Genomic DNA, 27,793 nt, shown 5'->3' on the forward strand with positions numbered 1-27,793 from the left:
CCTTACCCTCCGAGCTGAGGACAAAATTAGGTGACATATTCTTTGGCTTGGCTTCGCGGACGAAGATTTATGGAGGGGGTAAATGTCCACGTCAGCTGCAGGCTCGTTTGTGGCTGACAAGTCCGATGCAGGACAGGCAGACACGGTTGCAGCGGTTGCAGGGGAAAATTGGTTGGTTGGGGTTGGGTGTTGGGTTTTTCCTCCTTTGCCTTTTGTCAGTGAGGTGGCATATTCTTTGGCTTGGCTTCGCGGATGAAGATTTATGGAGGGGGTAAAAGTCCACGTCAGCTGCAGGCTCGTTTGTGGCTGACAAGTCCGATGCGGGTCAGGCAGACACGGTTGCAGCGGCTGCAGGGGAAAAATGGTTGGTTGGGGTTGGGTGTTGGGTTTTTCCTCCTTTGCCTTTTGTCAGTGAGGTGGCAGGAACAGTAAATGATGGCCCAATATTGGAAAGGCTTGCACAAAAACTTAGAAACTGCAGCTTTGTTCAGGACAAGACGCAAGTGACAAGCAAGTTGAAAATACTGCGAAAAAAATAACTTCAGGTGAATGACCATAATGGCAGGAGTGCGTTTGGGCTGGCCATACTTTGATCTGTGCTATTCCATTTAGTGCACAAGTCACTCTGCAAACCCAATGGCTCTTCTGAGGAACGTGGGTGGGGGGGATCCATCTTCCCATGAGACAGCTCCGGCAGCAGTCCTGATTCTGGAGTCCCTCACAGCATGGACACAGAGGCCAGCAATAAAAATCTGCCCCTCATGATCGAACAGGTAAAAACTCTTCTTTTCATGTTTAACATTTTTTCATATATTTTTATAATAAAGAGCGATCTCGCTAATGTTGCTCATGTTCTATTGTTCTCTAGGATGCCAGCTGCCACAGAAATGCAGAGGGCCCATGAGGAGCAGCTGAGGAGAGAGGCACAGGAGGTAGAGATGGCAGCATGGAAGGATGGTAGATGTGAGCGGGCAGATGAAATGAATGACTTCGGCAACATGTTTAAGGACATTCAATGTGAGATGCAGAACCAGGCCTCACTTAAGTGGGAAATTATTGCACTCGTGGCATCTCCTGCATGACAGTAACCTTCCCCCACTCTACAGCCACAAAAACTCCTGCACGACAGTACCCTGCTCCCACTCTATAGCAACAAAAACTCCTGCATGACAGTACTGTGTTCCTGCACCCCATAGCCAGTATTATTCTCTGCCACCACACGAAGCCACAAGCCCTTTCAACCACCTTCTTCCTCCTCCAGCTGCTAGAGTGATGTGATTGTTCTCCACACCTTGTTGTGCCTTATTACTTTTGCACATGTTTATTTCCACAGTTGCACCTAGTTATATGCCGTTGAATTAAACCTTTTTAATGAGGTTTACATGTTTCCTTCTCATTATAATTCTATGACATGTGCAATATACATTTTCCAAAAGTTGTTATTTGCTTGCTTAAATAGCTTACAGAATGGACATAATTTCTTCACGGATCGCCTGGTAACTGTGCGCTTGTGCACCCTGATAAGCAACTCAATCAGACTCCTCAGGGAGATCAGGCAGCTCAGTGTTCCGCTCTGGCAAGAAGTGTTCCTTGTTGATTTTACACATATTATGTAGAACATGTTATGAGCCCAGAGGACCCCAAAACCCAGAAGCAATAGATATTCACCAAGACAAATGGTTACTTAAACAAAAGTTGCTTTTACTTATCTTTAAACATGAAAATAGAATCAAACTTTAACTTATTACTATTAACTTACTTAACCTAACTTAATCCCCTTCTAATTCTAAATGCACTTAAATGTAATGTGTGTGATAGTTCAGAAAAGTTTTTTGATTCACAGTCCAATCTCACTTCTCACTCCTCCAAGTTCACTGGTTGCAGGCAATTCTTGTACTCTGCACAGAGTTTAACATTTATAAAATTCACCAGGCTTTGGTGCTTGAAAGGTAAATGGTACCACTCAGGAAGGTTCTTGTCGGTTTTCAAAGAGAGATATTTGTTATTCCAGGACATCCACAACTGATGTACTTCCATCAGCCAGTCCAGAGTCTTGCTGACAAAACTTGCCCCTTCAGGGTTCTCCAGATGATAATCTCTTTCTTTCAGGTCACCACAGAGTTTCTTTTTGTTTCCCTTATTCCAAGTGAAATATTAGACAGCCAGTCCTCTCCTCTTGAATGAACCACAAGGGCTTTGACCAGGCTTGCCAGCTTGTTCTGTTCCAGTCCCAGCTGCTGTCTGTAACACTGTGCAAGTGATCTCTCTGAGAGAAAGCCTGTTTTACTCCTCTACTTACAAAACCTCATGACCCTCTTACAACAGCAAGCCCTCCTCCAGCCAATATGCGGCTCCAACAAGCTCTTTCATCTGTTGCCTTTTGTAAATCACATTCCATTAGTGAAGTCTCTTGAGCACTTCAAAGCTCTTACAAAATCTGTGAGGCCCCAACATGTCTAGCATTAGCAGAGCTCCAGTATTTGAAATAAGATCTGTTTTAAAATGTTTATATGTGACCTACTCTAACAAACCTCTCCCAATTTATCTCCAAAAACATATCTATATACTCTGTCATAAACACAACAGGCAACAACATCTTATGCAAAAGTGGTACAAATAACGTCACTTGGCCAGGCACCTCCAGCAACCTTTGTGTCATCTGAAAGCATTTTTTACCATCATCCTTGCTGAGCTCAAATGGTAGTTAAAATTTCACAGTTGCACCTAGTTATATGGTGGTGGTTAGTGAGCCCCTTCATTAGCCGCTTCCTGAGGGGCTAAGCTGGGTCTCTGATTAGATGCCGAAGGATTTCCACTCCATTAACAGTTTTGGATTTCTGTGGGCAGAACATTGTAGATATACAAGTACTTTAGGCAACTTCTGAGATCACAGCTGTTTTCCAATTACAGAATTAAACCTGACCCTTGGACTTGTCACAAGTTTTATTTGAGATAGATTCAGTCAGCCATTCCTGCAGTTTTATATATATATATATATTTCACTGTCATTGTATCCTATATGGTTACAAGTGACAAATAAACATGATTGATTGATTGATTGATTGATCCACACGTTCATCACTGTACAGTGAGGCATATAAACTTACTTCACATGGGAAGAAGTACCTGCCTTGATTTTCGGCCTTTCTGCGGATGGACGAGTTGGCTAAATTGCAAGGATCATGTGTGCAACCAGGCCAACCCACATATACATTTGTGAAGCTGGAAGAACAAAAAAATCTGTGTTTAGGTCAACATATGAAACATTAATTGATAAAGAACAATAATTGTAACTCAGGCCGTGATCCTTACCTGTAGTTGTGGTCAACAACAGCATGAAGAACAATGGAGTGCCACATTTTCCAATTGTAGTAGGGTAGTGCATCCTCATTGGTGGGGGGGAGGGGGGTTCTGATGGGAATATGTGTGCCATCAATGGCATCAGCACACATTGGATACCCCTGTTCTTCAAATCTGTCCATTGTCTCCTGAAGACACGCACCATTTGGCAGGTCAACAAAATGTTTAAATAGGGCCCTCTTCAATGCTCCAGTAACTTGGCGTACCTACACACATACAGTGGCATCACTAACACCAAAAATACAACAAATGGATCAATATTCACACGAGGTAGCATACCATCACAAAGCATCAGCAAGTCTAAGCCAAGATTCCAGAGGCTGTCACCAGTTTGTTGTCTTGTGCCTCAGTTGTTGTTCAACCAGTTCCAATTATGACAGATTATGTTATATTTTATATTGTATATAGATATGTTTTAAAGGAGATAAAATGAGGCAGGTTTTTTTAGTGTAGGTCACATTCAAACACTTCAAAAAAAAACCTCATTCAAAATGCCAGAGCTCTGCTCAAGCCAGACAGTTCAGGCTCCGGGTGCCTTTGCACAAACTTTGAGGAATGCCTGTGGAGTAATGGATTATTATTTTGGAAAACCACAGAAGAACAAACTCGGAAGATTAGGTCTGGAGCTGCAGTCTGTCTGCTTGCAGTTGGCTGTTCTAAGAGGGTCATGTGGTTTTCTCTGAGTGAGAGATAAAGAGAGAGAGAGAGAGAGAGAATTCAGTTCAGCAGCAGCAGCTGGGACTGGAACAGGACAAGCTGGCAAGCTTGTGGAAAAACCCCATTTTGAAGAGAGGTTGTGAGTTCTTAGTTCAGCCTGGTCAAAGCCTTTGTGGTCCATACAAGAGGAGAGGGCTGGCTGCATAATGTTTCACTTGAAATAAAGGAAATAGAAAGGAACTCTGAGGTGACCTGCTTCTTCAGCAAGGCACTGAAGTGGCTGATCTAAAGGAATCAGTTGTGGATGTCCAACAAGCAACAAAAAAATCTCTCTGAAAATCAGCAAGAATCTTCCTGAGTGGTGAACATTTACCTTTTAAGTACCAACTTAAGGTGAACTTCATAAGTTCTAAATTCTGTACATAGTATAAGAATTGCCTGATGCCAGTGAATTTGGAGGAGTGAAAAGTGAGATTGGACAGTGAATCAAATAACTTTTCTGAACTTGCACACACACACAAACATTATATACACATGCACTTAGAATTAGAAAGGGGATAAGTTAATAGTAATAAATTAAAGTTTAATCCTGTTTTCATGTTTAAAGATAATTGAAAGTAACTTTTATGAATTTCCATTGCTGCTGGGTTTTGGGATCCTCTGGGCTCATAACACAATACAAAGTCAAAAGTGTTCCAAGACATATGCAAATGTAAATGACCCCGCCTCTCATTGTTATCAAAAATTGTTGAGAACATTAGTCCAGAACATGGGCCATTGTCCTCTCTCTCTCTCTCTCCGACACATTATTCTATATGAGACCAGCATGAATTGACTCATGGGAATTAAACATCTCCATCCACAGCGTCTAAGGTCTACGTGTCTTTCTGCCTCAAACAGCTCCCTACTCCTCTTAATATCTCCTCCACAAACACGTTGCTCATATGAAATCCATCTGCGCATCATAAAGTTGTGTACAATGTGCAGAAATTTGTTTGCATTTGAAGAGTGGTATACATGTTCACGGCAAGTAGCATAAGAATATCAAGTTCAACTGCCCTTTTTGTGTAGGAAGATATATCTGACACATATAGTGTGATACATTACACTAGACACCAACGCTGTTAAGTAAAGCGTCCCACCTCTCTTGCTCCCAGAATGTCAGCTTGTTCTGTAAATGACCAAAGCCAGCTTCATGCCTGGTCTTCCTTACGACAATATCGTGAGATTTCTGTCTCAAAAGCACAAATAGGTGAATGGGTAGAAAAGCCCGTTGCCAGTTTTCATGGACCAGTGAAGCTCTCGTTTCTTCCCACTGGATTTGGAGGCCTCTATTAAGAATTGAAAATGCCTGGCATTTAGAGGAGCTCCACTTCAATTGTGTGATTGGCATATATCTGCCTAAATGTGGGCATAGCAATCATTCCAAGAGTAGTCTTTTATTGGTCACGTGCTATTTATATTTTATACCTCCTTAAAGTTTTAAAATACATTTGTTTTGACCTCCTAAAGTCATTTTCCAGCTCTATATCTTCAGGAAGCTCCTTCGATCAATTTGACATCCTTAAAAAAATGTTGCCCTTTGCATTTTGATCCTGAAGTTAATTGGAAGAAATTTTTGAAGCAATTTGCCAGGGATGAATAACTCCAATGTCATAGTTACTGATGAATAAAGTTGGAAACTTAAAACATGGGAATAATTAAACCAAACCTCCAAGTAGGAGTGTTTCAGATCAAGTTGGAGCTGCTTTCTCAATACATTTTGCATGCTTTGTTCTGAAGTGTCCCGAACAGCCCGCGCCTACACACTGACCCGGGCAGATTCCTTTCCTCAGGGGCACCTCAATACAGTTGACGGTTCTCTGATGCTGCTCCGACTCTGCCAAGTCGTCAGGGGGGGTGGGGAGGGAAGTGGCTGATCCTGAAGAGTCGCGCACTCAGCCCTTGTGGACCATCTCGGGCTTTCCCGCGAACGCACTCTCTCTCCATCCTTTGCAAAGTCCCAGGTCGACAAAATGAGCAACTCAAGCAATCGATACACGCAGGGTGCTCACGATTGGGCGCTACATTCGGAATTCAAAGCAAAGTAGCAGCTGTGTCGAAAATGGAAAATAATAGCAAGGAAGTGCGGGAAATCCAGAAAGCTCCTTTGGAGAGTATGGACGTTTGAGGCTGTCAGCTTCTCCCTTGTTTTCATCCAAATTAAGGCCCGCGCATTTGACCTTGTTGAGACAAACCTTTTCAAGTTGGAATCAAGACATGGTTGCACTTTCAAGAAATGGGTTCAGTTGCATTAGGAATCTAATAGTTACAATTTTCTTTCAAATGTCGTCACCGTTTCAAAATATACGATTGTTTAAAAAAAATCCCCAAGAATGATACATTTGTTTTGCAATTCGAACAATTTCGCCTGGTGGGACAATAATTCCTGTGTTCCATACAACTAAGGGCGGATATGAAAAGTCTTTCAGATCCTGGCCTGTGCCCCCCCCCCCCGGCACCAACCCCGACGTGTTTTCCCCCTCCGACCCTTCCCTTGGGTTCAGCAGATCTCTCCAAACCAACAGAGGGGCGTTCTGTTCACTGGATGGGAATCTGATTCCCTCCTCGCTCGAAATGGTTGCATCCGGAACAGGTATAATAACCAGAGCGAAGCGACCGGCCTTTTCACTGCCGTCGACTTGAGTTGTGCAAACGTGGTGGAAGTGCGAAGCCAGTCGCCCTTTCTGCAGGACAGCGACCCCCCCCCCCCCCCCACCCCGGCTGTCCGGACTCCAGGGGATTTGGCTTGGGCATTCGTGCACGCGTCGAGGCTGAAGCCACCTGCCCCGTTTCAACTGGGGCTCCAAGAAGTTAGCGGGCAATGAACTCGACGCTCATGAACCAGACTGCCGGGCTCATGTCCCCCAACCGCACCGACCCGCTGGATTCGATGATGAAATGCTGCCGCAGCAATTACTCCTCAGTGGTGACCGATGAGGGCTTCGTGCTGAGCGCTCCGGATGAGAGGAACCTGTACATCATGAGAGTGGTCCAGATCGCAGTGATGTGCGTCTTATCTCTCACCGTCGTTTTCGGGATATTTTTTCTGGGCTGCAACTTGCTGATCAAATCCGAAGGTATGATCAACTTTTTGGTCAAGGACAGGAGACCTTCCAAAGAGGTAGAAGCCATTATTGTTGGTCCCTATTAACCAGCGACCATCAGAAGAGATGCCTGACCACGCCTTTTGCCATGAACTCCGGTGGCCGTGCCCCGTCCCAGCCCAGGGAAAGCAAGGGACCTTTGTGCAGATCAGTCTTTCGGGCCGAGGTCGGGTTGACCAAACATATCGAGGCGATAGGTTGGACCTTCGGGCATTGCCCACCCACCCCCGGCAGAAGCCACTTGCCAATGTATTTCCGTCGCCAAAGCAGATGAATTAAAGACTCGTTGCACAAGTCAAACCAAGAGCAGTCCTGAACTTGCTGCGTTAAGCGACTTTCCCGACTACTGAGTTCCCCTTGTTACCGTCTTGTTTCTGCGTTCTAGTATTTTGTAACATTCTTATCCCTTTATTGGGAATCATCCTGACGTCCTTCGCTTACAATTTTCCTGCAAAACATTTCAATCCTTTTTGGGGGGGGGGGGGGGGTTCAAAAGCGTATTTTTTAGTCGCCATTCTACGAATCGTAATTTGTCGGGAAACCTTGATGGGGACTTCATTGCCGCACAAACCTGCCAGGTCCACCGTCGTTTGGCTTGGAAAATAGTCTTAAAATGTGCACGTTTATTTTGGGATTGCTCTTTCCATTCCTAACAAGTAGAAATGCAACTTTTCGAAAGTTTTTTCTTGTTTGCAATGAATAAGTGGAGAAAGTTGTCAGCGGCAGAAAATGCAAGAAACGATCGATCAGTGTTTCTCGGAGCGATGGAGTCTTTCTCCCGCTATCCGAACGGTGCTTGATGGTATTTGACTTCCACGAGTCGGTCCGGACAGAGGAACCGAGCTAGGATTCCTGAGATTGTGAGCCCTCGGGGGCTTTACATCAGCACTCCAGAAATTGAGTGATATTGAAGAACGGGAGGAGCTGACAATTCATTGGAAATGGCAAATAAACGAGAGTATTTCAGGCTACAACCCGTAAAACGAGCCCCCCCCCCCCCCACCCTCGTTGATCTCTCCCAGTCAAGGCAGAACCAGACGTTCAGCAGAAGGACTTGCAGGGTCGGGTGGTTTCGATCCCTTCCGTGTGGGGGGTGGGAGAGTGGGTTTGCTGGCAGTCGAGCTTCAGCTCTCGAAAACTCCTGTTCACTCTGCCTGGTTATTTCGATGTGCGCCTCCAGAGATGGGGATGCAAACATCCCGTCGGAGATCGGGGGGAGACCGATGCATTTATCACAAATGGATTTCTTTTATGGAGTATTCCACCCGATTCTTGTCCAAGCTGCGTCCTGATGAATAATTGAATATCAATTTATATTCCTTTTGGAATTTCACTGTATACTTTCCATATCTCACTGGTTGGCGAAAACGATTTCAATACCACATTTTTTTCTGAGTTTTCGCGTCATTTTATCTCACATCAGCGCTGCTTTATTTTCTGACCAAGGCAAAAGGAAGAGCAGCAGATCTGTTTTTATTGCAATGTTCTCTTGAATGGAAACAGTGTTATCCCTTGATCAACGCGAATAATCCCAAGGGTCGCTTGTCAAGATCACTCCTTCCATGGTCACAAATCGGAATAAATATTTGGCCACTGGGTGAATGTAGATAGATTATTAAAGCTGAAAGCCTGCGGGTCGCGCTGAAAGAGCGTCCCACCGCCACCTCCTCTCGACAGCCCACGCTCACCCAGCGCTCCATCCAGTTCGCTGGGCGAACTCAAGCTTGATCTCCAGAGCGCACATTAATTGGCCAATTCTGAAGTCGCCTCAGTCATCCTGGAAAATAAACACACCTTTTCTTGCTTCCGTCCAGTGTCCAGACCAAAGTTTTAAGGGTCACTGCCTTCTCGACAGTGGACTCTTCCTCCTGAACGTGAGCTCACTGGCTGATCGGAGAAACAGCCCAAATGCTGTGGGCTAAATTTCCCCGGTAGGATGATTGACCCTGGTCACTGTCGACCTGAGTCAACAGCAATTATATTCGGCTACGTCGGCTCACTTGTCTCGAACTATAGCGATGGTTAAATATTTAGGGTTTTGTATTCGATTCTAAATCTGTACATTGACCCAAACGGGCTCTCAATTCGTATGTGTTGGTCTTTGTATTCTCTTCATTGCACAAATGAATGATGTGCCCAATTTGATATTAAAACAGATTTTTCTTCACTCGTGGCTTCTCTGCTTCTTTATAACTCAATGACATTTTCTCGAACTTTTTTTAAATTTAGGCAATCACTTAAAGGCAGCTTCATTACAAAAAGTCAATCCTGCTTATTGGTTGAAAAAAAGACATTATTTACTTTTTGAATATATTGTAGAAGTGAGACATTTGAAACAAGTTCTCTGAGGACCAACATATTGTTGGGGTCTGTTGAAATGATCGACCTTGTTGTTTTTTGCAGTACTTGTAAACGTTATTGTTGCCTCGACCACCAAGAATAATTTGTGTTGGACTAATAGATAACAACCACAGAGAATCAGCCAAGTCCAATTATGGGTGACATTTTTTTACTCAGACAACAAAGACACCATTGACATCCAAAAGCATAGATGTCAACCAGCTGCTAGAACCGCCGATCACATTAAGGAGGTTCCCACTGGCAGCAAATGAGGAAATTTTAAAAAATGCCACAATTTAAAGTGACATGGGATACACAGGAACGTGAAGACGTGACGCAGGTAGAACCAAAACTTCCTTTGTTTGTAATGTTCTTAAATATTTATGTGAGGGCTTTATTAGTCAAATGCAAAACGTTCTTGCAACTTGGGTCCTGATCATTTGCTCAGTTTCATCAAATCATTGAACTGGAGCACAGAAACGGGTACTTTCAGCTGACCTCATTCTTGCCAACTATTATACCAATCAAATGAGCCTTCATTAGATCCATATTCTTCTATGCCTTTACTATCCAAGTACCTCTCCAAACACCTTCCAAATGTTATTGGATCTACCTCCTCGGCTCATTCTGATTTTCACCATCCTCTCAGATAGCTGGCTCCTCACCTTTAATCTGTGTTGCCCAGTTCTAAACTTGCCTGCCTGGAAAAGACTATCAGACTTACCTGTGCCCCTTCTGGCTATGCTTGCAGTGTTAAAAACTACCGTTGTTACTCCCCTCAAAAAAAATCTGTGATAAATTAACAGAATCTCTTTTGTTCTCTCTCTAATGTACTAATAAGGCTTAGTATGTTATTATAACAGCAGTAGTATATCTTAATATGTTACAATAATTCACTTGGGTCTTTTGCCACAAGGCATTAAATTTTCAGGGCCTTTTACAGCTTGAACAGTTTATACAAAGTGTAAATTCATGTCAACTCAAGTAGTTTCTTTTGATTTTGGTGGAAAAGGTTGCAAACTGCTGCCAGTGGGTAAGTGCTGAATCACCGACAGCACTTTCAATTAAAATTGAATGCACAGAAATCCTCAAGTGACTATCATTTCATGAAAAAATGGCAGCATGCAATGACAATTACATCTTTCCTTCCACAGTTATGTGGATTAGCATATAAACTGATGTCTGCAAAAACCAAACAAAAACATATATGAAATTAAAAAATGAATAGATAAGAAAATGATAGGAAAGTTGTATTCACTGATAGGTGAGACTAGAACTAAGGGCATAGCCTCAAGATTCAGGGGAATAGATTTAGGATGAAGAGAGACTGTTTTTCCCAGAGAATGTGTGGAATTATCTGCCCAAGGAAACAGTAAAGGCTGCCTCTTTACATAAATATATATATATATATATCTCTTCTTCTTTCTTTGGCTTGGCTTCGCGGACGAAGATTTATGGAGGGGGTAAAAAAGTCCACGTCAGCTGCAGGCTCGTTTGTGGCTGACAAGTCCGATGCGGGACAGGCAGACACGGTTGCAGGGGAAAATTGGTGGGTTGGGGTTGGGTGTTGGGTTTTTCCTCCTTTGCCTTTTGTCAGTGAGGTGGGCTCTGCGGTCTTCTTCAAAGGAGGTTGCTGCCCGCCGAACTGTGAGGCGCCAAGATGCACGGTTTGTGGCGCCTCAATATATATATATATATATATATATATATATATATATAAGACATAATAAAATTATTTTTCATAGTGGGAGAATTAAGGGTTAAGTGAAAAGGCAGGAAAGTGGAGCTGAGTTCACTGCCAGATCAGCCATGATTTTATTAAATGGCAGTGCAAGTTGAACAAGCCTGATGGCCTACTCCTGCTCCTATTTCTGATGTTTGCATAGAACCATAGAATACTACAGCACAGCCATGTGGCCCCTTTCGTCTATGCTGACCATCATCTCCCTAGTCCCATTGACCTGCTCCCATACCATAACCTTCCAGGCCACTCCCATCCATGTAACTTTTCAATTTATTCTTAAAACACATGACTGAGCCCACATTCACTACATTAGATGGCAGTTCATTCCACACTCCCACCACTCTCTGAGTGAAGAACTTCCCCCTAATGTTCCCCTAAACCTTTCCCTTCAGTTGAAAACTAAGTGGGAAAACCCTATTCACATCCACTGTCTGTATTTCTCATAATCTTCTAAATCCCCTCATTATTATTTTCTCCAAGGAATAAAGTCCTAACCTTTTTAATCTTTCCTTGCAACTCAACTTCTGAAAACCCAGCAAAATCCTAATAAATTTTCTCTGCAGCCTTTCAATCTTATTGATATCCTCCTGTCGTTAGGCAACCAGAACTGCATATAATATTCCAAACTTGGCATCATCAATGTCTTGCACAACTTCAACATAACATATATTCATTATTTTGATTTATAAAAGCTAAGATACTAAACATTTTCATTACAACCCTATTCACATGTGATGCCACCTTCATGGAATAATGTATCTGTATTCCCAGATCTCTGCTCCTCCACACTCCTCGGTGCCCTAGCATTTACTGTATATTTCCTACTTTGGTTTGCGCTTCCAAAATGTATAACCTCACACTTGTCCACATTAAACTCTATCTGCCATTTTTTGGCCCATTCTCCTAGCTAGTTCAGATCCCTCTGCAATCTTTGAAAATCTTCTTCACTGTCCACAATGCCTCCACTCTTAGTGACATCAGCAAACTTGATGATCCAATTCACCACATTATCATCAAGATCATTGATATATAAAACAAACAACAATGGTCCCAACACAGATCCCTGAGGCACACCATTAATCACAGGCCTCCAATCTGAGAAGCAGCCATCCACTCTGTTTTCTCCCACGCAGTCAATTTCTAATCCAGTTTACAACCTCTTCTTGAACGCTTAGTGTCATAACCTTCTGAACTAACCTCCCATGTGGGACTTAGTCAAAGACTTTACTAAAGTCCACATAGACAACATCCACAGTCTTTTCTTCATCCACCTTCTTAGTAATCTCCTCGAAAAACTCTACAAGCTTCGTTAAACACAATCTGCCATGCACAAAGCCATGCTGACTGTCCTTAATCACACTTAAATATTTTGAAAAGAAATTAGAATTAGGCACCGGTGTTATTTTATATTGCCATGAAGATTTCTGAATTTGGCTCCTTTTGGGCTATTGGTATATATGGCCAAAGGTATGCATAATACTATTTTCTCCACAGCAAAAAAAATTATTGAATTTGCACCATGGTTACGATGTTAGAAAAAAAAAATTGTAGTTTATTTCAGTCATGGAACTTTTATGAACTACACAAGCATTAACGTTTATATTAACACTGAAGGATAATAAATAGATGAGTCAAACTATGATAAAAATTCCCTGATATTTAAAAATGTTAGCAATCACATGAGAACTTCAAATTTAAAACTCATATTAAATTAAAAATATGTAATTAATCAAGATATTTCCTTCTATATAACATTAAGATACAATGTTTGAACATCTACAGAAATCTTTTCCTGATCATGAAAATTAAAGTTTACATCAGCAGAATATTCATTTAACTAACAGTGAATGGTCAAATTTTAAATGATCAACCTGTTCTCTCATCCTTTCACCCTTCATTCAAGAAAGATTGTCTTGCTCATATGTTATAATTAATAAATAAAGTTTCGAAAAAAAAAAAGAAAGATGAGACCATCTGCAAAGTAGCACAGACACAGCTGCAATTTTAAAAAAATTAGGGGATATATATTTTTACCCATGCATTAACTGACATTAAATCTCTCATATGGCCTCTTTTTTTTTCATCACTCAGATAACGTACTCGCCACTGGTGAGGGAAGGTTGTTAATGCTGAAATCAGGACTTATAGACAGGTGACTGAGAGTCACAAGGAGCGCTGGCTTCCCTTGCTCGCAGACCTCAGCTGTTAGAATATAATGGGCCCCAAATATCTTCTAGCACCTTGACAGATTGAGGCTAAACAAATGCTCTATTCCTACAAGAGGGCAGCATATGCCACCCTACCATTCTCATGGTTCTGCAGCTCACCTCTCTTTTCTACAATAAACAGACGGTGAAGATTGCAACCTCTATCTATGCTGGAGATGAAAACCTTATACTTTTTAATTCTATTTTTCATTTGCATCAATACATGTACAGTATTTATCCATACCATAGGAATAATAAAAACTATGATGCAAAAAGAATACATATTTTCACATTTCCTCCCCCCCCACCACCCTCCCCTTCCCTCCCCAACAATGTATGAAAAAAGAAAGAAAAAGAAAACGAAAAGCTCATCTAATTAACATACATCATTTAAATGATTAATTACAAATTTATATAATAATCTTAAACCATGAACAAATTAAGGTGAGTTGGGTGGGGGACGCTGTAGGTAAAGTCATAGCAATAATATCCATATAGGGTTTCCAAATCTTATCAAATTTTTCTGGTTGATTTCATAAATTATATTTTATTTTCTCTAGTGTATACAATTCAATAATTCCGTTTGCCATCTATTCAACCCCACAATATCATCTGATTTCCATGTTACAGCTATACATTTCTTTGCTATTGCTATTGCTACATTTAAAAACTTCTTCTGATAAATATCTAACTTCAATTGAGAAACATCTCCCAATAATAATATTCTGGGATCCTTCAAAATTTGTGTCTTCAAAACTCGTCCCAATACTTATAACCTTTCAAAACTTATCTACCTTTTCACATTGCCAGACTGCATGCAGGATAGATCCTACTTCTTTATTACATCTAAAACATTGATCAGAGCAATTTTAATTAATTCTATGTAATTTGTATGGAGTACAATATAATTGATGTAAAAACATTGAATTGTACCATTTGAAATCTAACATTAATTATATTAGTTACACTTTCATAACATAATTTTGACCATACTTCTTGAATCTGTATATTTAAATCTTTTCCCCATTTCAATTTAGATGTAAATAAATCCTTTTTCTAGATAGTCTCTTGCAATTTTATATACACATTAGCAATAAATCTTTCAATAAATGAGCTTAAAACCTTATTAACCTTTTAATTATGTTGCAAAGACTTACGGCAATGGTTTCCTTATGTGGATCAATCTGCAGGATCAATGTATGCATCCACACTATTCACAATAGAGTACAGGCTACCGATATGGCCATACGCTCATGCATATAATTTATTGAAGAACATTCCAAACTCCCTAACTACCTACCCAACTCGCCAAATTGCTTGAATGCTATAGACCAAATTCTGGACATACACCAGGAGCATTATTCCATTGGTGATGTTTTGTAGGGAGGTCATCAGATGAAGAGTGGAGAAAGAGGGAGAAACAGAGCACAGAAAGTCTCGGGCAGAGTATTCGATGGCCCTGTGTAACATCATATAATTGTGTGCTTAAATGTGTGAGGTTTGAGATTCAAGCAATAAGCAAACACACCAGCGAGTATGACGTAGAGGGCCAAGATCCATCTTACACCCAGTCAAGAGGAGAGAAAGGCAATCTTTTCTCAGTTATTGCTCATTTCTAACTGTAAATGAGGATTTGTGATGGGTTACAATAAGGAGGAATCATATCTTGCATGTGTCAAGTGAGAGAAGAAGCAAATTGAGGGTGAAGGGAGGTGGTAATTTTCCAGGCAAAGGCCCATTGTAAAATGAGAAAGGGAACAGTAGATATCCTGCTATTTTATGCATTATATTCCATCCACTATGTTACTGTCACTCCCAGCTCATCCCCTTAAAGTCTCTACATCCCCCTCGTACTCCCAGTACTACCTAGTTCTATGTCATTAGCAAACCTTCAAATATTTGTTCCCCTCAGCCAAGTCATTGATGCATATTGTGAATAGCAAGATCCCTGGAGAAGTACCCCACCAGATACAACATGCCAGCCTAAGTATGATTCATTTATTCTCATTCTTGCATTACCGTCTGCTCATGGTCAGTTCTAATGCCAGGTATTTCTCCAAAATGGTGTCAACACTTGGTGTACAGTGACACCAGCCTACAGTCTACCCAGGGACTAGCCTTGTCTAGGGACTCTCCTGTCATCAGACATTCAGACCCTCCTAGACCAGTTATGGTCACACCTGATATTGGACATCACTCCATTCTGACATTGGGCCTCAGGTTTCTCAACACCAGTCCTGGGCTTTGGGGTCAACTTGTTAATGGGTGCTAGGCTTTTGGATTCATCCATAAATGAGAACCTAAATAAGACTGGAATAGAGACCTGACTGGGCCTTGACGAGATACCAGAATGTGGTAATAAGGGACCACAAAAGCCTGGTTCTTCTGCATCCAAGACCATAGCCACATTCAAATATGCTATATTGGCGGACCTAGTTCTGCCAGTATAAAATGGATGCAATATTCATTGCAGATGGGTTTGCTGCAGTATAACACTGGGGTACAAACTGGTGGGTCTCAGTCTGGAAGATGGAAATGGTCCCTGAACCTGTGGCAACTGGACTAGTGAGCAAAGCAGGGGACAAAGTGAGCGACAAAGCAGTGGAGGTGAAGAGAATGAAGCAGCAAGGGCTTTAAACATTATAAAAATAATCCTGATCTATCAATGATTTGATGAATGCTCGCTGAAAGTGGATTGAACTGTAAAGCTGAGTCTTCAAGAGAAGAGTGCAAGATGACACGTGGTCATGCAAAAACATCAGGCCACAATTCCAATTCTCTATACATTCCTGACCACCGCACTCAGGATTTAATTCTCTGGAGAAGGTATGCTGGTCACACTGGAGTATGTTATCTATATTGACTGCAGGTTGCTTGGTAGAAGAGAGCAAGATTATCGAATTGCCAACCTTTTCTCACGGCCTGCCTGAAAGCAGAGTAGTTCTTCTAATCTAATTTCTGCCTCTTAATCACGCTAGCATATTATGCCCATTGTATGAGCCCTAATTATTTTATTACCTTGGTCCCAACAAAGCTTGAAAAACTCATGCAGTTTGGCATGCAGAGTTTTGCCGCCAGCCTTCCAGACTTCTGGGGGGATTCCATACATACCTGCTGCTTTGCCACTTTTCAGTTGTTCGATTAAAGAGTCTGGAAAAACAACCAACTGAAAAACCTCACAAAGATAAGCGTATACAGAGCCGTTGTCATACCCACACTCCTGTTCGGCTCCGAACCACCTACGGCTCCTAGAACGCTTCCACCAGCGTTGTCTCCGCTCCATCCTCAACATCCATTGGAGCGCTCACACCCCTAACGTCGAGGTACTCGAGATGGCAGAGGTCGACAGCATCGAGTCCACGCTGCTGAAGATCCAGCTGCGCTGGATGGGTCACGTCTCCAGAATGGAGGACCATTGCCTTCCCAAGATCGTATTATATGGCGAGCTCTCCACTGGCCACCGTGACAGAGGTGCACCAAAGAAAAGGTACAAGGACTGCCTAAAGAAATCTCTTGGTGCCTGCCACATTGACCACCGCCAGTGGGCTGATAACGCCTCAAACCGTGCATCTTGGCGCCTCACAGTTTGGCGGGCAGCAGCCTCCTTTGAAGAAGACCGCAGAGCCCACCTCACTGACAAAAGGCAAAGGAGGAAAAACCCAACACCCAACCCCAACCAACCAATTTTCCCTTGCAACCGCTGCAATCGTGTCTGCCTGTCCCGCATCGGACTGGTCAGCCACAAACGAGCCTGCAGCTGACGTGGACTTTTTACCCCCTCCATAAATCTTCGTCCGCGAAGCCAAGCCAAAGAAGAAGAATTATTTTATCATCGTTAGTCTGGTACCATATGAAATGTATTTTCTATATTAAAAATGCTATTGTCAATGATAAAAATATACTGAAAGCAGAAGAGGTAAATTTCAATCCGAGGATTAATCGCGTTTCATATATATTGGTTTTACCATCTAGTTTTACTGCTGTACGATTATCCTTTTAATTTTTACAATTTAGCCTCTATCTTTCTGCCTTCAACCCTTGCTGATTTTGCCTTTGTGCAGGAAGAACTAATCGCTAAAGTTTAAAGCTCAAGGCCTCTGCCATAATCTCAGTGCTATCATCAAATAAAGATTTTAAGCCTTGCACATCAGGCAAAGCAGTCAGAATCCAACGATCCCTTCCTGGGGTGGTGGCCACTGATGAGTTTTAATGGCATATCGTGTTGTCCATTTAATCTGATTTCAGGATCCCAAATCTATTTTAATCAGTTTTCTGGAGATTGTCATTCATTTCCTTAATTCTAGAGCCTGTACTGATCTTCTGCTGTTGAAAGAGTGTAACTAGTTTTGTCACAACTGGAAAGGAAATGGGAAGCATATCATTTCAGGCAGTAGATCCACAACTGAAGAATTAACTTGCCTGTTGACGCCATTACACTTCAAGAAAGTGGGTCTGCATTTCATTTGTTTCAAATTACTGACATTTGCTTCTCGCTTTATACTCAGGATGAAATAGATATATAGATAAGATATCCTCTTATTAATAATGCCAAGCTTCATTATATTTCAAACTCCATTACAAGATTTCAGAAAGAACATAAATAAAATGTGATATCTGCCTTTGTAGTTCCATATAATTCTTGGAAACAAACCTTGGCCTGTCTTATAAAATGCAATGATTTAGTGTTTCTAAGTTTATCTATTTTGTTTTTCGATGTTTCGTTGAAGTCTACACTTTAAAAATAGTAAGTGGAAATTATTTTTGATGATTTTCAATTGGCATCTAATTTAGCAAGGGGCATTAAACATAATTGGGTGAATGTTGTGCAAAACTAGAGGGTCTAAGATTGTCACGTGAATCCCTAAACACCCATCTGCTGATATCGCCCAGTATGATCTCTACATTGTTACTTTCTGCAGGCAATGGCCTTCTATTAGAGAAAATAAACAAAGAGGAAGACTTCATCAGTGTCTTTCTACCTGTAAAATGTAGGGATGTCCTGAATGGCAAACATGAATGCCAACTTTCACGTCTTGCCAGTGGCATCCAAATCCCAAGATCAAATTTCAACTGAAATTTAATATTTAATAAATAGAACAAAGTTCATGCTAGCCTGTTATTTTCAACATCAAATCCATTTTTCCTTCCCCTTACGATGGTTAAAGGAAAGGTATTGCTGATTCTGCAACATGAAGGTGCAATTGGCAGGTACTGAGTATATCAGTGTGAAACTACTTCAGGATCATATGCTTGATCCAAATCAATGACAGAGAATTGCCACTATTGGAGATGCAGCAGGACAATGCAGATCAGCATTTGCTTGATTTGATAAGTGAAGTAAGCAATAACAATGAATCAGAATCAGAAGTTATTGTCATTTAACAAGTCATGAACTTCAGTGTTTTGTGGCAGCCTCATAGTGGAAAGATTCATATTATGAACCATCCTACAACAAAAATATAAAAAATAAAAATTTTAAAAGTAGTGCACGAAAAGTTAAGCCGTGTCTTTGGTTCATTTATTATTCAGGAATCTAATGGCAGCAGGGAAGAGGCTGACCTTGTGCCGCTGAGTGCTCGTCTTTAGGCTCCGACGGCTAGCCACCAAGACAGCCTCCTGTACATTTGGGACCACCAGTCCAGACAATGCTTCCTCGTGGTGCTGGCCTTGCTGCACAGCCAACGGACAGGGACTGTGAACGGTGAAGGAGGGCATTGTTAGGCAGGGAAGTACCCGCACGCGAGAAACCCGCTTTTGTTATGCATGTGGTGGACGTTAGCCAAGGGAGGATACGGCGGGAACAGTGCAAGTATAAAAGTCGGGCCTGAGCCCTAATAAAATTCGGAGTTTAACTTGACTACACTACATGTGTGCGTCTTCTTTCGAGTAGCGCACAGCTACAATCGCAAGATTGTTGTGACGCCATTCAACAAGCTGATCGATCTCCCTCCTGTATGCTACCTCACTGCCATTTGTGATTCTGCCAACAACTGTGGTGACATCAGCCAATTTGTAGATATCATTGGAATTGTGCCTGACCACACAATTGTGGGTTTATAACGAGTAGAGCAATGGGCAAAGCACGCATCCCTGTATTGGTGATCAGTGAGGAGGAGACGTTCTTTCCAATTCATACTGACTGTGGTCTACCGATGAGAAAGTCAAGGATCCATTTGCAGAGCGGCGTACAGAGGCCCAGGGTTTGTAGCTTCTTGACCAACACTGAGGGAATAATGATATTGAAGGCTGAGTTGTAGTCGATGAAGAGCAGCCGTATGTATGAGTTTGCTGATTTCAAGGTGTTCTAGAGCTGATTGGTAAGACAACCAGCGATATTGTCTCTACTGTGGAGCAATTATGATGATTGGCAAATTGCAGTGGGTCCAGATCCTTGCAGAGGGTCGTGTTAATTCTGGCCATGACCAGCCTTTCAAAGCATTTCATCACAGTAGCTTGCAATGTAAGCGCCAGCATTATAAAACATGCAGCCAGTTACAACTACAGAAAAATGAAAATTATTTATGCATTTAGATGCTTAATTGAAGAGGTAAATTATTTATAAACATTGGAACACTTCATAAGAATAGTGATTCCTTTTGTGTAAAAGCATGTAATAAACTTTGAATTGGCCAGGTAAGCAATAGATCACATCAAAAAATAACCGAGTGAATGTTCTTGAATAGAAAAAATATAAATTATTTGGAGTCAATTCATGTTTTACTCCATTGCTCCTTTAAATGGGTGGTAAATTTTTGGAAGGTCTGCTTAGATTCCAAGATTACTGTAAGCTTTTCAGATTTATTGTCAGAGTACAAGTACATAACCTTTTATCTGAAACCCTTGGGACCAGACATTTTCTTTGAATTTGGAATTTTTGGGATATGCGGTACATTAAGTAATTGCACTGATTTCAGATTCACGCAAGACAAAGATGCCCTCCAACTAGAGGGGTCTCTGGATGGGGGAGGGGGCTGGACGGGAAGGGGGGTGGTGGCAGCACTGGTCGGGGGGGGGGGTAGTTGTGGGTGCATTGGACGGGAGTGGTAAATGAAGTGAGATAAAGACAGACCATACTTTTTATTTTAAGTAAAACATACAGTAAAACTTCAAACTAAGCTAAACACCCGAAAATATAGTGACCAACATCTTCAGGTTGGAGTCTTTTTAAAGGCTTCTTCTAGTGTCATCGGGCTGACGGACAGGTGCTCCCAACAGGAGCAGGGACTGTTTGGGACTGGCGGTTGGGAAATGTCAGAGACCAGCATCCGTCCACATGGAAGAAGTCGCCTCAGGCTCCCGGCAGGAGCTGGGATCTCAGGCTCCTGGCATGTCTGACGGGTAGGAGCACTGAGACACAACATTGGGCATGGCTAAGTCGTGTCAGGTTATGTTCGACCTTATGAGCTTTAGACAACATCCATGGAAAAAAAGTTTGGTTTTCAGAAGTTTCTGTTTTCAAAATTTTGGATAAAAGATTATGTACCTGTTCTCTCTCTCTTTGGCTTGGCTTCGCGGACAAAGATTTATGGAGGGGGTAAAAAAGTCCACGTCAGCTGCAGGCTCGTTTGTGGCTGACAAGTCCGATGCGGGACAGGCAGACACGATTGCAGCGGTTGCAGGGGAAAATTGGTTGGTTGGGGTTGGGTGTTGGGTTTTTCCTCCTTTGCCTTTTGTCAGTGAGGTGGGCTCTGCGGTCTTCTTCAAAGTCATGTATTGTATCAATACTGGGCTTTTATTTAACAGACTGGAACCACCTCTAAACTGGCCAGTGGGAAAGCATCTCCATCTGTTACGCCAGTAAGGTGGAGTATCTCTATAGCCATAGCCAATAGCAAGCGGTCAGTATAATTCACTCCCCCATTACATCATCACAGGGGCAGATTCAATGGGCTGAATAGCCTATTTCTGCTCATGTCTCGTGACCTATAATGAGTACATTAATAGTTCCCTGGCATTGCTTGTCTTTTCACAAGTGAAGACCATCAGCATCCACGAGGTACACAAGCAAAACGTACATCAGCTGTGAAGATCTCTGCTCCACTAATGAGCAGCTAATCCCCAATCACTTTAAAAACAAAAGGGCTGATGCAGGTCTGATGCAATAACAACTCAATATATGATTGTACAGGACAATGGCATGATGAAGGTGCTTTGGTTTATCTTTAGTTCTAACCAGGAAGACTCTCCAGAATGTTTGATATTTGTCATGTTCTTCATGACGTTTAACAGCAGCGTGTCTTGCAAACTGCAACGGGAAAAAGATGAAGCATTTACGTCCTTTCAGGATAATATAGAGGGGAAGAAGTGGAGAAGGGCAACATTTGTGGCTGCTCACAAGGCTATGTGAGAAAATCTTTGTACATGTGCACACCCACACCGTATGTCACTGGCTCAAAGAAATCCTGCCTCAAAGCAACCACCTCTTCAGAAAACATACAATGGCTACTATTAGTTTATGTCTTCACACATACAGATGAACAACTTAGAAGGCTGTGATGTTCTCCAGTACTTTTGTGTATTCCATTAGAAGGCTGCTTACCATTTAGCAGACAAGTGCTTTATTCACTCATTTCCCTTTATGTGAGTGCCTTCCATTGATTGTTTTTTTTCTTCCATTGATTGTTGACACACTAATATCCATCAGAGAAAACAATATCTGAATTAGTCTCGGCAAAGTCAGTATATGTCAACTTTATTTTTCAGGCTATGATTATATATATATATATGTATAACTTTAAGGGCAGCACAGTTGGACATGGGTTCCAAACTGACATTGCCTGTAAGGAGTTTGAATGTTCTCTGTGCCTGCATGGGTTTCCACCTACTTTCCAAAGATGTACAGGTTGGTTGGTTAATTGTCACATAGGTGTATTTGTGCATCACAATCTCATGGGCCAGAAAGGCCTGTTACTGTGCTGTATCTCTAATAAATAACCAATAAATTACATTAGTACAGCATCCCTGACTAAGGCACGATAAGTGAATGAAAAAGCAAAAAAAAATGCAGATGCAGTCCGATGCGGGACAGGCAGACACGATTGCAGCGGTTGCAAGGGAAAATTGGTTGGTTGGGGTTGGGTGTTGGGTTTTTCCTCCTTTGCCTTTTGTCAGTGAGGTGGGCTCTGCGGTCTTCTTCAAAGGAGGCTGCTGCCCGCCAAACTGTGAGGCGCCAAGATGCACGGTTTGAGGCGTTATCAGCCCACTGGCGGTGGTCAATGTGGCAGGCACCAAGAGATTTCTTTAGGCAGTCCTTGTACCTTTTCTTTGGTGCACCTCTGTCACGGTGGCCAGTGGAGAGCTCGCCATATAATACGATCTTGGGAAGGCGATGGTCCTCCATTCTGGAGACGTGACCCATCCAGCGCAGCTGGATCTTCAGCAGCGTGGACTCGATGCTGTCGACCTCTGCCATCTCGAGTACCTCGACGTTAGGGGTGTGAGCGCTCCAATGGATGTTGAGGATGGAGCGGAGACAACGCTGGTGGAAGCGTTCTAGGAGCCGTAGGTGGTGCCGGTAGAGGACCCATGATTCGGAGCCGAACAGGAGTGTGGGTATGACAACGGCTCTGTATACGCTTATCTTTGTGAGGTTTTTCAGTTGGTTGTTTTTCCAGACTCTTTTGTGTAGTCTTCCAAAGGCGCTATTTGCCTTGGCGAGTCTGTTGTCTATCTCATTGTCGATCCTTGCATCTGATGAAATGGTGCAGCCGAGATAGGTAAACTGGTTGATATATATATTATATATATATAATCATAGCCTGAAAAATAAAGTTGACATATACTGATTAGTTAGCTACTGCAACTTATCCCTAGAATGAATGGGTGGGCAGATAATTGAGGGTGTTTGAGAGAATGGATTAGAGAGAAATAAGTTTGGGGAATGGATCCGATTGTTCTGAGATTCAGCATAAGAATGGCCTCCTTCTACATCATAAAGCAATACAACAAAGGGAACTTGTGTGGATTGGATAGCAAAATAAACTAGTAAGGGGTGAGGTAAGTTCAGGTCTTTATAATTATGCTATCAGATAATTGACTCCTAATAGTGAGGATTTTAAAAAATCCACTGATTTCCAGAACCTCCTCTTTTGCTTGTCATTTATCAAATGGTTGAATCATCCTCTTCTGTTTACTCCCTCTCCTTTATGTTTTTTTCCCCCTCCAAAGAAAAGAAGAGGATATCCCTTTTGTTCTCTTTGACCAGCCTCATCTCTCTGCAATTAAAATCCTCTTTTAGCTTGAACTTTTCCCAGTTCTGGTGAAATGTCAATGACCTAAAATATAAACTCTATTTCTCTCTCAGCTCTGCTTCCAAACTTGCTGAGTATTTCTGTTTTTCTCTCTCCACCCACTTTATAAATTGCAATTGTAAAATCTCAGGGTTTGTCAAAAGCTATTGCCTTTTCATAAAATCAGACACCCTCTTCATAATCACATTCTGATGGCCTAATTGCCTTGTAACTACTTCATGAAAAATGGATTCCAACATTTTTTGAGCACGCACGTCAAACTAAGCATTTTGTAGTTTCTTATTGTCTCTATTCCTCTTTGCTGTCTTTGCAACCAATATAACAATCCCAGTATCTGATGGATTTTGAAAGTTCATTTGATATTCATCTAAGAGCTCTGCAACCAAATTTGCGTCCTCTCATAGATCCATGTTTGTTTGCCCCTTTATCGTTCTTCTTCTTCTTTGGCTTGGCTTCGCGGACGAAGATTTATGGAGGGGGTAAAAGTCCACGTCAGCTGCAGGCTCGTTTGTGGCTGACAAGTCCGATGCGGGACAGGCAGACACGGTTGCAGCTGCTGCAGGGGAAAATTGGTTGGTTGGGGTTGGGTGTTGGGTTTTTCCTCCTTTGCCTTTTGTCAGTGAGGTGGGCTCTGCTGTCTTCTTCAAAGGAGGTTGCTGCCCGCCAAACTGTGAGGCGCCAAGATGCACGGTTTGAGGCGATATCAGCCCACGGGCGGTGGTCAATGTGGCAGGCACCAAGAGATTTCTTTAGGCAGTCCTTGTACCTTTTCTTTGGTGCACTTCTGTCACGGTGGCCAGTGGAGAGCTCGCCATATAACACGATCTTGGGAAGGCGATGGTCCTCCATTCTGGAGACGTGACCCATCCAGCGCAGCTGGATCTTCAGCAGCGTGGACTCGATGCTGTCGACCTCTGCCATCTCGAGTACTTCGACGTTAGGGATGAAAGCGCTCCAATGGATGTTGAGGATGGAGCGGAGACAACGCTGGTGGAAGCGTTCTAGGAGCCGTAGGTGATGCCGGTAGAGGACCCATGATTCGGAGCCGAACAGGAGTGTGGGTATGACAACGGCTCTGTATACGCTTATCTTTGTGAGGTTTTTCAGTTGGTTGTTTTTCCAGACTCTTTTGTGTAGTCTTCCAAAGGCGCTATTTGCTTTGGCGAGTCTGTTGTCTATCTCATTGTCGATCCTTGCATCTGATGAAATGGTGCAGCCGAGATAGGTAAACTGGTTGACCGATTTGAGTTTTGTGTGCCCGATGGAGATGTGGGGGGGCTGGTAGTCATGGTGGGGAGCTGGCTGATGGAGGACCTCAGTTTTCTTCAGGCTGACTTCCAGGCCAAACATTTTGGCAGTTTCCGCAAAGCAGGACGTCAAGCGCTGAAGAGCTGGCTCTGAATGGGCAACTAAAGCGGCATCGTCTGCAAAGAGTAGTTCACGGACAAGTTTCTCTTGTGTCTTGGTGTGAGCTTGCAGGCGCCTCAGATTGAAGAGACTGCCATCCGTGCGGTACCGGATGTAAACAGTGTCTTCATTGTTGGGGTCTTTCATGGCTTGGTTCAGCATCATGCTGAAGAAGATTGAAAAGAGGGTTGGTGCGAGAACACAGCCTTGCTTCACGCCATTGTTAATGGAGAAGGGTTCAGAGAGCTCATTGCTGTATTTGACCGGACCTTGTTGGTTTTCGTGCAGTTGGATAATCATGTTGAGGAACTTACACAGTTCTTACACAGTTGTAAACAACTTTGCAATCTGTTTGAAAAATTTCATGAGTTTATTCTCTCTTAGTCAAAGCTTGGTTTATCTTTTTCTGGTTTATATCGGTCTCCCAATCATCATGCTTATTATTTTCCAATAAATTTATAAGCCTCTTCTTTAATCTGTTAATGTACTTAACTATTTTAGATAGCATGAAGAGTTCTTATTTCTCAATATAAAACAAATTATTTTCATGCCCACCTTATTTTGAACTGTACATTCAGTTCTTGAATATGTTCAATTCCACTCAGTTAAACATCCAAAGATTGTTACCTTAAAGGTTCTATATTTTAACCTTAATTTTTAAATCTTTAAACTCTCCCAAATTTTTTTTTTTTTATTCCTCTAGGCCTTTTCACACCGTCATGTAAAATGGTGATTCCTGAGAAATTTTCCCGGCTCCCTCCTGTGAATCGGCGGTGTGAAAATGTCGGACCTGGGTAATTTCCCCAGGCCACCCTCTCCCTATGGTCTGAATCAGCAAATGGCTAAGCAGCAGAAGCGTCATGACATTAGCACTTGCGAGCTGCGTCACTGCTTGCATGCCTGCGTCATTGTGTCTTCACTTCAGCGGGGTCTGTCACTGTCGTTAAGTTAATCTTGTCCACCATTACTGTGCAATCCAATTTCTGGTAGGACTTCCTGTGAGGGCCTAATGCGTCACTCACTACATCATCGCTGAGGGTGCCCCCCCCCCCACTAAATTGCTGGGGGCGGAAAATTTGGACCACGATGTGAAAGGCCCAAGAGGTCCTGCCTTCACAGGAATTTCACCCAGGTCCAAGTAGGAGCACCGCTCGCCCGTGGTGTGAAAAGGCCTACTGTCTTTATTTTAGTTTCCTGTGTGTACCGTGATAACAGGATCTTCAATTTCCAGCTACGGCTACTCCTTCCCATGTGAGTAAATCTATTGAGCCCAGGCAGACAAAACAATCTTCACACAATTGTGGCGGCAGACAACACAGTCCATCCCAATGACTTAACCTACCCTCTCAAGACCATTTTCCCTTTTATTCCCAACACAGAACCATAGGATTGTGGTCAAATTGCTGCAATGCATTGCACAGGAAATGAATGGTGAAAATTATCATAGAGCAAGTAAATTAAAGCATCACTGACACATATACTTCATTTACTTCAGTGCTTCCCATATCCTATTCAAACCCTGCTCAGTTGACTAAACTGCAGAGCACAGTCTATCACTCCAAGTATGTTATGAAATTAAAATAATTTTAATTGATAGAAATACTATTTGACTGTTCATTATTCATTACTTTTATTGGGTTCAGAGTTTAAGTAAAACAGAGACATTTCTCACTTTAAGCATCAAAGATATTACAATTACAAATGACTGAATTTAAGAATAATTTATTTTTTTTCCACATACATTGCAAATATAAATAACATAACTTGCATCATTTCCAAATCCATACACAATGTGCATATATGCAACCAATTCCGCAAACAATGTCACCAGAATTGCACTTTGCATCGGCTCAAATCGAAATAGTCCTTCAAAATAGGTCTCATATAATTTCACTGCAGACAGCACAAATTAAATACTTAATCCAAATAATCTAATAGTTGTCACGATTAAACTGCTGGTCTATCTACCATCTGAAGAACAATTTAAAATCTTTAAATGAAATGTGCCATTTTGTTGACACTATAAATACTAAATCAGTTTGGCCAATTTGAAATCATGTATATTCTAGTAAGCACCATCGATTAAAATGTTTCCTTTTTCATTCAACATTAAAAACAGAAAATGCGTCTGAGGGGCTGTGGATCAGAAACGTTGAGTAATATATCATCTCATTAACTCTTAGCTCTTCTCTGCAGGTGCTACCAATCTTGCTGAATATTTTCTTTTTTTGTGTTTCAACATATGATTTTCTAGTGTTTTGATGTTTTTATTGAAGTGTCTGAAAAGTAAATGTTTGCTTGATGCAAATAACATTAAATTCTAAAAATAAATAATGTGGAATGTTTCTGTCTCTAGAAAAGACAATCCGATAAATGATACCACAGGAAATGCACTTCATATAATATGAAGATATAACAGTTTAGTTGTAAAGGAAGCCATTGAAGTTTGAAGAGAATAACCACATCCATGATATGCAATTGCATAACAATCACCACATCCTCCATCATCAATATCTTGGGACCAGCAGTGATGAGAAATGTAAGTGATCAACCATACAATGCTATGGCTGCAAGAGCAGATCAATGTTTGGGCATCCTGCAACAAGTAACTCAAATCAGAAGTGCAATGAAATGCTCTCCACTTGAGTGCGCCTCCAAATATTGTCAGGCAGCTGGGAAACT

At 42.0% G+C, this 27,793-nt stretch overlaps 1 protein-coding gene across 1 annotated transcript; it reads left to right on the forward strand.

Annotated features, from left to right (window-relative positions):
- Positions 1 to 6,794: 6,794 nt before the first annotated feature.
- On the forward strand, positions 6,795 to 9,273 carry rprma (reprimo, TP53 dependent G2 arrest mediator candidate a). Its single transcript, XM_069930530.1, has one exon. The coding sequence runs from the start codon at positions 6,881 to 6,883 to the stop codon at positions 7,208 to 7,210; it is 330 nt and encodes a 109-aa protein (XP_069786631.1). The 5' UTR covers positions 6,795 to 6,880; the 3' UTR covers positions 7,211 to 9,273.
- The last annotated feature ends 18,520 nt before the right edge of the window (positions 9,274 to 27,793 follow it).

This window comes from Narcine bancroftii, chromosome 4, assembly GCF_036971445.1.
Source record: "Narcine bancroftii isolate sNarBan1 chromosome 4, sNarBan1.hap1, whole genome shotgun sequence".
In the NCBI taxonomy this organism is placed as follows: Eukaryota; Metazoa; Chordata; class Chondrichthyes; order Torpediniformes; family Narcinidae; genus Narcine; species Narcine bancroftii.